The sequence below is a fragment of the Arachis ipaensis genome, chromosome B04 (assembly GCF_000816755.2).
Source record: "Arachis ipaensis cultivar K30076 chromosome B04, Araip1.1, whole genome shotgun sequence".
Taxonomy (NCBI): domain Eukaryota; kingdom Viridiplantae; phylum Streptophyta; class Magnoliopsida; order Fabales; family Fabaceae; genus Arachis; species Arachis ipaensis.
In genome coordinates, this window is record NC_029788.2 from 8,056,449 (window position 1) to 8,066,159 (window position 9,711).

General features: G+C 34.1%; 2 protein-coding genes across 2 annotated transcripts; one reads left to right on the forward strand and one right to left on the reverse strand.

Annotated features, from left to right (window-relative positions):
- Positions 4,262–6,912, forward strand: LOC107638732 (glucan endo-1,3-beta-glucosidase 5). The gene is made up of 2 exons (XM_016342096.2): positions 4,262–4,832; positions 5,629–6,912. The coding sequence occupies exons 1-2, from the start codon at positions 4,483–4,485 to the stop codon at positions 6,740–6,742; spliced, it is 1,464 nt and encodes a 487-aa protein (XP_016197582.1). The 5' UTR covers positions 4,262–4,482; the 3' UTR covers positions 6,743–6,912.
- LOC107638733 (uncharacterized protein At4g26485) lies at positions 7,815–9,691 on the reverse strand. Its single transcript, XM_016342097.2, has 3 exons — positions 9,328–9,691; positions 8,926–9,124; positions 7,815–8,379 (listed from the first exon to the last, which is right to left on the reverse strand). Exons 1-3 carry the CDS (start codon positions 9,599–9,601, stop codon positions 8,094–8,096), a joined length of 759 nt encoding a protein of 252 aa, XP_016197583.1. The 5' UTR covers positions 9,602–9,691; the 3' UTR covers positions 7,815–8,093.

Consider the following 9,711-nt stretch of genomic DNA (forward strand, 5'->3'; position numbering starts at 1 on the left):
CTTACTCTTTCATAATTGATACATAATGTTCAAGAAATTTTGAATATTTAAATATATCAAAAGTATCATGATGATGATTCATGAATGTTATGGACGTGAATGTATTATGAAGAGATCACATGAAATTTAATAATTGTTTAATAATCCATTAATTTGAGTGAGGAGGAGGCAGCAGCAGCACCGTCCTTTATTTCATTTATGTGACAGTTTCCAATCCATTTCACCTCTTTATCCTACATGACAAATACTTACAAATAATATNATAATATAATTAAATATTATATCATATTAAATAGTCTTATTAGATTTGTTTATTTGTTCTTAATTGATTTGATTTTACAATTATATCCCCCACACTTACACATCTCTGTTGGTGTGTCATAATCTTCCATTTCCCCTTTCAATTATTTTCCCTTTATCATGTTAGTATATCAAAATCACACACCTTCACTGTTTTTGATAATCACATTCTGCTTTTACATAAGTTTGAATATATCAAGATTAATGTTAACGAATTATTTTTTTTTTTATTTAAAGGTGTCAAATTTAAGTGTTTGTTTGAGCGTAATTATTTTGATAAAAAAATATTTTTTTTAATAATTTTTTTTTTTTATTTTTTAGTGTATTTGACAAATTTTTAATAATAAAAGTAAAAGTATTAGAAAAATAAAAAAAAATATTTTTTTTGAAAAGTTATAATTTATATCTTTTTTTTAAAAGATTTTTTTTTAAAAAAAAAAGATATTTTTATATAATAAATAAACAAAAAAAATACTTTTATATTATTATACTCAAACATAATTGATAAATAAATTTTTTTTTTTATGAGATATCTAAATATAAAATTACTTCTATTTTTCCATTTTTCCATAAGATCTTTTTAAAAAAAATAACTCAAAAAAAAATTTTTTTTTAGAAACTCACCCAAACACCTCTAAATCTTACTTTAAACTTCTATATATATATTAGGATTAATCAGTTTTTTCAATTGAATTGAACCCTGTGTTTTCTGATAATTGAAAACAACCTATGAAATTTCATTTTGCAGTTTCTGTTATATATTATGCTCAAAGATAGTTTTAAGTTTCATAGGTCAATTCTATAATAAACCTCTTATACTAAGATAATTTAGTGATAAAAATTAAATAATTATAAATACCATTCTCCTATGATTTATATTATATCTGATAATTGAATTAGACATGTACGGTTACTCACTCCAAAATGTCGGAATTGCCATACTCTAAGATCCAGTATAAAATTATTATTTCTTCTAAGGACCACTACCATTATCTTAAATTATTATTTCTAAATTATTTTTGCACATGAAATTTTTGCAAGAACACATACTTAGGCACCTGACTTATATTTCTACATCTATCATCCAACTTTGATCGATTGATACTAATAGAAAATTAACCATTATGGTAAGAAAAAGTTTGATTGACAGGGAAAAGAAGAGAAAAAGATTAGAATAAAAATATTATTTAATTCATCCATCCTCAAAAAAAAAATAATAAACAAAATTTTGTCGTTAAGTCAAAAATGAAAAATTCATAAAAAGTTAGAATTATTATTGCGTAATAGTATACCTACATGTCTTTATCAACGTTGTTTTTTTATAGGAAGACCAAAAATAAATTATCGGAATTTTGTAAGACTGATAATATATATTCTACTCGCGGGTACTAAATCCGAATCAATTCGTTCGGATAGGATTATTTACTCGATCCGCTGCAGATAAGGTAGGGTACGATATGAATTTGCCTGTGGGTAAGGTAGGGTACGGGTTCAGGTTATACCCTATCCTACCCTACCCGCATTCCTAATATATTATATAATATATAGTTATGTATGTAGTGAAGAAAGTAAGTGTTGAACTTACAATCTTCCTCTTATAAAAACTTAATATAACTACTAAACTAGTTGATGATCATATTATTTATAATTTTATGTTAAATTTTTTTAAGATTTTATTGTTTTTAATTTTAATTTGAACTTAATTTTTTATTTTTTATTTTATTAATATGTATAAAATTTAGAATGATTGAATTTTATATTTATTTAAATTTTTTTTATTTTTTTGCAGATAGGATAAAATAGGGTAGGATTTAGAATTTTATGGTGCAAATAGGGTTAGCATTAAGAGATTCGGATTATTTACTCGATCCGCTGCAGATAAGGTAGGGTACGATATGAATTTGCCTGTGGGTAAGGTAGGGTACGGGTTCAGGTTATACCCTATCCTACCCTACCCGCATTCCTAATATATTATATAATATATAGTTATGTATGTAGTGAAGAAAGTAAGTGTTGAACTTACAATCTTCCTCTTATAAAAACTTAATATAACTACTAAACTAGTTGATGATCATATTATTTATAATTTTATGTTAAATTTTTTTAAGATTTTATTGTTTTTAATTTTAATTTGAACTTAATTTTTTATTTTTTATTTTATTAATATGTATAAAATTTAGAATGATTGAATTTTATATTTATTTAAATTTTTTTTATTTTTTTGCAGGTAGGATCAAATAGGGTAGGATTTAGAATTTTATGGTGCAAATAGGGTTAGCATTAAGAGATTCTCAACCCGTAAATAAGATAAAATAAAATTTTAAAAAAATTTTCAATCCACAAATAAAATTAGGATAAAGTCCAAACCCTACCCTAATCAGCCATAGAATTTTAGGTTATCTGAACATATACTTCCTGAAATGATTATAATCTCTAGTCACAGCACAAAATAATATTCTGGTTATAGTTTCTTTAATTTTAATACACTAATAATAAAAAAAAATTTATACAATCATTCAATTAGATTTTTACAAAAATATTCAATTAGATGACTCTTTTATTCTATCATTGTTAGAGAATCATTAGCATTAATTAGGATCAATTAGTATCGTCTATATTTATGTAGTATATCTGTATATTAATTATAGGATTCTATGCTTTTATTACTCTGATTCATTTAGCACCTATAAATACCTCTTGTATATTGTACTTTTGGCACAACTCAATAATACACTTTTCATATTATTCTCTCAGTCTCTTGTTTCTAACATGGTATCAAGAGCTTAGGTCTTTTTTTTCCGATGAATATTAGTTCATAGCCCCTTTGTTTTTCCTTGTCGGCAGTGTTCTTTGGCCTCCTTTTTCGTTCTCTCTTTGACGCTTTGGTTCGTCACCCCCATAACCGTCTTGTTTGTCTTGTCGCCGTGATTCCAACGCAACCAGAACCGTCGCCATCCGCCTCCGGACGCGCCTCCACGCGCCGCCGAAAGACGCTGCCACGACCAGGTTGATCTTCCCTCCAGCTTCCACCCGTGCCACTTTGCTCGCAATTTTCGAGCTGTTTCCGACGCTTTGGTTCGTCACCTCCGGCATCATCGTGTTCTTCTCTCCGTCAGCTTTCCAACGCCGCCAAGATCTCCTCCAGAGACCGCCGCACGCGCCTCCACGCGCCGCTGGAAGATCGCTGTCCACCTCCATTGATCCTCCCCCGAGATGCTTCAGTAGCCGTTGGATCTTGCTGTTGATCACACGATCCTGAAGCCGCCACGTGTCACGCCACCAGCCTTCCCTGCGACCCGCGCACCCGCTCCTGACCCGACCCGGCCCGCGCGCTGACCCGGCCGCCACCTCGACGCCAACTCGTCCTCTTCATCCTCTCACGGGCTGCCACGTGTCTCCGTTGCCCTGACGTGGCGCTGACGTGGCTGCTGACGTGGCAGACAAGTGGGACCCTCCCTAAGGTTTTTTGGTGAGCTCTTTCCGATTTTGCCATCCGTTTCCTCATTTTCTGCTCCGAAACGAATCATTAGCATTAATTAGGATCAATTAGTATCGTCTATATTTATGTAGTATATCTGTATATTAATTATAGGATTCTATGCTTTTATTACTCTGATTCATTTAGCACCTATAAATACCTCTTGTATATTGTACTTTTGGCACAACTCAATAATACACTTTTCATATTATTCTCTCAGTCTCTTGTTTCTAACAATCATAAAAGATTAAATTATTTAAATATAACTTCCAACAAAAGGAAATTAGGATAAAATTAAATTCAAATTAGTAACAGCAATCCGAGGCTAAGCAAAGCCATACAACATAATGCACCTGATAATATTGGGGGAACCTGTGTTGAAAAATCTCAATGCCGACACAAATAAAAAAATAAAAAATTTAGGGCATTTTGGTAAATTTAAACCCTCCCTACTAAATAACACAAGTTAACAACCTTCAACTCATATCATAAACCTCACTATAAAGTCCATAAACTATCTTCAACTTTACTCAAAACTTCACTTAAGTAACTAGTTAAACACTCTGTTTTGTTTTCTGTTGAGTGCTTTAAATCTTCAAACTCCAACACCCAGATCACTTTTTTCTTCAAACTACTTCAGGAACCTCTTATGATCTCTTAAAGTTTCCAACTTTGTCAAGCATTGCAAAGTGGTAGGAGTACACATGTTGGAGCCTAGATTCTTTTATGGTGCACTCTACCTGTTTGTTATATGTTGGAGCTTGGAAGCTCCAATGGCTGAGTCAGGAATAGGGGTTAACTGGGGCACCATTTCATCCCACAGGCTGAGGCCAACTACAGTGGTTGATCTGCTTAGAGAGAACAAGATCCAGAAGGTGAAACTGTTTGAGGCTGAGCCTGATGTGATGAGAGCATTGATGGGGAGTGGGATTCAAGTAATGGTTGGGATCCCAAATGAGATGTTATCAGTTTTGAGTTCTTCACCTTCTGCTGCTGATTTGTGGGTTAGACAGAATGTTTCTTCTTACATTGGAAAGGGTGGTGCTGATATCAGGTTAGTTCTATGCACCTCTTTATTCATGCATTCCATTACCTTAGATTCAAAATTAAAAATAAACCAAAAAAAAAAAGAGATATTTAGGTGTAAGAGTATATTATCTTTACTTTTATTGAAATTGAATTAGGCACTCTGGTGAGAGTGAACTCATTACTTTATCTTCTACAATCTCCAAAATTACTTGCTTATCTGTTGTTAAAGTTCTTTTATAGGATTTGTTGGAGCTGGGAATATTTTGATAATCTGAAAAACATTTAGTAAGAAATATTGGAAATCTTAGGTTGTGTTCTATCAAGAGTGTTTCTGTTGTTATAATTTTTCATTGTTATTCTAAGTTAATAATTTGGTTTTTAAAACTCTTTTTTACATATTTCTGAAAACACTAAGATAATTTAAGTTGATTAGGGTTAATTTGAGGTAATTCATAAAGGTGTGTTTGATATTAACTCATTCTTACAACTTTTATAAGCTAAGTTACTAGGTGGTGCAATACAACCCCCTAGAACAAGTATCATATGCATTCCATTAGTAGTTTGAAATAGTAACTAATAGTTAATAGGGTTTTGATTAACTATTAAAATTTAGCTGTCAAAGTGAAGAGATGCCAACTTTTTTAGTAACAAGCTCAAAAAGCAGAAATTTTCATCACTGTTTTCTTTTCTGTAATTCAGATGATATTTATGATAAAATTTGTTCTTTACTTTTACTTTTGTAGATTCTTCTCTTTTGGTATGGCAAAATACATATTGATTTTTTCTATAAGGCTTTTACATCTTGTGCCTTGTTATGATAGGTATGTTGCAGTTGGAAATGAACCTTTCCTTTCAACTTACAATGGCCAATTTCAGAACTTGGTGATGCCTGCAGTCCTCAATGTTCAGCAATCCTTAGTCAAGGCAAATCTAGCTGGTTATGTAAAGATAGTTGTCCCTTGCAATGCCGATGCCTATGAATCTGCATCGCTTCCTTCCCAAGGGGCATTTCGTCCTGAACTGACCCAAATCATTACTCAACTTGTTCAGTTCCTCAACTCAAATGGTTCACCATTTGTTGTTAACATCTACCCCTTTCTAAGTCTCTATGACAATGGAGATTTCCCCCAAGATTATGCATTCTTTGAGGGAACTACCCATTCTGTAACAGATGGTTCCAACGTCTACACCAATGCGTTTGATGGAAACTACGACACGTTAGTTGCAGCCCTCAGTAAACTTGGATATGGTCAGATGCCGATAGTTATTGGCGAAATCGGTTGGCCCTCGGATGGAGCTATCGGTGCAAATATTACTGCTGCAAGGGTCTTTAACCAAGGCCTTATCCGTCACATTATGAGCAACAAAGGGACACCATTGAGGCCAAATTCTCCTCCTGTTGATGTTTATATCTTCAGTCTACTTGACGAAGGAGCTAAGAGCACACTTCCCGGAAACTTTGAGAGGCATTGGGGGATATTTTCTTTTGATGGACAGGCTAAGTATCTGTTGAACCTTGGATTTGGAAACAAGCAATTGAAAAATGCAAAGAATGTTCAGTATCTTCCATCTAGATGGTGTGTAGCAGACCCTTTAAGCGATTTGACGAATGTGGTGAACCACATGAAACTGGCATGCAGTGTTGCTGATTGCACCACACTTAACTATGGTGGTTCATGTAATGAGATTGGTGCAAAGGGAAATATATCATATGCTTTTAACAGTTACTATCAGCTACAAATGCAAGATTCAAGGAGCTGTGATTTTGATGGACTTGGTATGGTAACTTTTTTAGACCCTTCAATTGGAGATTGCCATTTTCTTGTGGGAGTTACAGATAAAGACTCAGATTCATCTGCATCAGAAACAGCAAAGCATTGTTGGTTTCTACTATTACTTTTATTTTTACATGGGACTTTTTGGCTCTCAATTTGATAAATAGATTTGGTCAACTAGGTTAGCTGATATACTATACTATTTATTTATCTAATCTTAGGAATATTCAAATGCATTTTTGGTTTGTAGCATCATCCTAGGATTCAGTATATTGTATCATATAAGAGACTGTATGAACACTATATCTTGAATATCACACATTTATTTCATGTTTGCTCTTCAGTAGCTGCTTTACAGTTTTCACATCTAACATAAATATGACTTTGTAAGGTAGTGTTTGTTTGGGGTATTTTGACTAAAACTGGGAGACTGGAACTAAAATTTTAGCTCCTTCAGTATTTCTAGAAAATAGAGACATAGCAGATTGAAATTTTTGGAGACAATTAAATCTTTAATAACATTTATTTCCAAAAGTACCCTCGTATCACTTTTTGAATTCCAAGTCTACTCCTTCCACCAAAACAAAGACAACAAAACTGGGCAGGACAATAGCAGTTTTTCGGCGAGCTCTGCTTCTCCGGAGACGACACAATGGCGGAGCAGCTCGACGAGAGTGAAGGTCACAGCAATGCAGTGATGGCAACGGAGAAGCTCCCCCTTGCGACCTCCTCCTCTCTCTCTTTCTCCAGTATGGTTGAACCTAGTGGTGGCAGCGGTGACCTTCTCCAGCAAACCTTCCTCGACCTATTCTCCTTCATTCTTCGTCAACGACAGCAGCGGGAGTGACTTGCCATCGTCATTCCCCTCCTTCTCCTATCGTTCTCTGGTTCTCTCTCTCTCTCATTGTGATTTCTTTCTCTCTGACGAAGACTATGGTGTGGTTGACTCGGAGCCTGGTCATTCAAGTCAAAACTACTTCCAATACCAGCACACCCTTGTTTCTACGATGCATGATTCGAAGATCACCAACCTCACTTCATCCATTCTTGTTTCCTCTGCAAGAAGCACTCGGGAAAACACAAGAGACATATTCATCTACAGGTTAGAATCAAGTTTCAAGAATTCAAGATCCCTTTTCCAAATTCCACAGTGGATTTTTGTTATTTTAGATTTAGATTTTGGATAATTGGAATCTGATTTTGAAATTTGATGGCAGGGGTGACACGAATAATAAAGTGAAAAACTAATTTTAATTTAGTCTTAGTCTCTCCTCTAATAAAGTGAAGAATGAATTATGAGAATCTCAAAAGAGAGAATCAGACTGAATATTCCAGCCATCAGTTTTATACACATAAATGCAAGTCAAGTCCTCTCTTCTATTTTTTACTTTTTCTCTGTTCTCTTCACACAGTTTGGCAGATGAAGTTTTATGGTAGGGAAGGTAGTTGGCATAATCAAGATGACATTGATGTTCAAAACCAAACCTAAAACTCATAAACCCCTGTAATCATTAGAGAGTGGACTGAAGCTTGAACTTGTAAGTATTAGATTCTCCAATGGGGAAAGAGGCATCACATAATTTTCCATGTGCTCTCTTGTTGTCATAACCAGGATAATCATCCTTGAAGAATGGAACAGCTTGTTGCAAGACCAAACCTCTCTTCTCTGCCTTCTTGACCAGACCCCATTTGCTGTATGGATCACCCGCCTTGTGTGTTACATGAATCTCTCCCCCCTCTTTCCTTACCAGAATCTTGGCATTTGACAGAAAACCCTTCACCAACCTTTTGTTCAACCTGTTTAATTCTCACAAATTCAAGACAACGGTTCAGTAAATGAAGAAACAAATTCTACAACCACAAATGTCATCATGTCTCCCTAGTGTATCAAAAAGAGTTCTAATATTTAACGGTGTGCTTAAAGATCCTCCTAATTCAAAATTCCACTCGCAATGGCATGAGTTGTAATTTACATAACATTCAAGATGAACTGGATGTATGTTAGTGAGATTTTGAGCAAGGAAGAATTATCATTTCTCTATCAGAAAAGAAAGCATGCATCACTAACTTTCAGAGCAAAAGAAAATGATCTTAACAAGGAATGTGTAATAGAGTTTAATTTTGATTTTGATGCCCTCATAGCGTAAAACTGTTGTCCAGATAACCATTCACACTGTCAATGTAAAAAGTAGTTATTTTTGTTGACATACAGTATCGTAATTAGATACACTTGTAAAATTGCTTTATCGTGACAGCTCATCAAAAATTAAATTCCTTAGTAATTTAGTAATATACAAAAGTAATTTATTAAAAAAGAAGGTATGGTAATGGTGGAAACATTACTGGATTTGGCAGTAGCTGTTCTCTGGATAAAGGAATCCAACATGAGGGAAGTTATATACAATGCGATCAAACCTCTGGGTCTTTAGAAAGAAATGTTGACCCATTTCCTTAGCATCAACTCCATAAAGCACAAGGCAACCCCTTTCTTCAAGCTCCCTCACATTGTTTATCCCATTACTGTACTTCTTCATAATGTTCTCTTCAAAAATGGAAATCAGATTAATGGGCATCCTGGAGAATCCTCAAAGTTCCATTTTTGAAATTTTCAATGGAAAACATAGAGAAAACAAAAAAAGTGTTGTTTGAGTGAATGAATCAGACCTAAATTGAAATGCAGTGATCAGAATTCAAAATAAGCATAAATTTGAGTAATTTGTTGTAATATTTAAGATGGGTACTTACCCTGAGAATCAATGGAAGTAGCAACGAGGTTGTGAGCAGAACCAAAAGCTGTGGCCAAAGAGAGAGAGAAAGAGAAGTCACCCTCTCCAACAAGGAGTATCCTATGACTTGATGAGTAATGCTTCCTCCATTTCTCTGCCTTTTGTGAATCTTCTTCATCTTCTTCTTCTTCTTCTTCTTGGGGTTGTTGTAGTTGTAGGAGCGTGTCATCGTCTTCTGCACCCATTTTGAGAAGAAAATTGGAAGAAGAAGAAGAAGAGGAAGGATAGTGCATAGTGTTAATGGCTTAATGCATTGGAGTCGTTTCCAGTTTCCACTATGTGCAAAAGTGACTTGGATACAAACAAAATCAATTACTTTTTTGACGTCCCGCTGAAAGCGTTC

Bases quoted from the DNA above. Each gene is read 5' to 3' on its own strand.
- LOC107638733 (XM_016342097.2), bottom strand. From the start codon at position 9,601: ATGCACTATCCTTCCTCTTCTTCTTCTTCTTCCAATTTTCTTCTCAAA. The intron at 9,125-9,327 runs GTAAGTACCCAT...CCATTTTTGAAG, and splicing joins TACTTCCATTGATTCTCAGG to AGAACATTATGAAGAAGTAC. The intron at 8,380-8,925 runs GTAATGTTTCCA...AGAATTAAACAG, and splicing joins AACAGCTACTGCCAAATCCA to GTTGAACAAAAGGTTGGTGA.
- LOC107638732 (XM_016342096.2), top strand. From the start codon at position 4,483: ATGTTGGAGCCTAGATTCTTTTATGGTGCACTCTACCTGTTTGTTATA. The intron at 4,833-5,628 runs GTTAGTTCTATG...TTGTTATGATAG, and splicing joins AAGGGTGGTGCTGATATCAG to GTATGTTGCAGTTGGAAATG.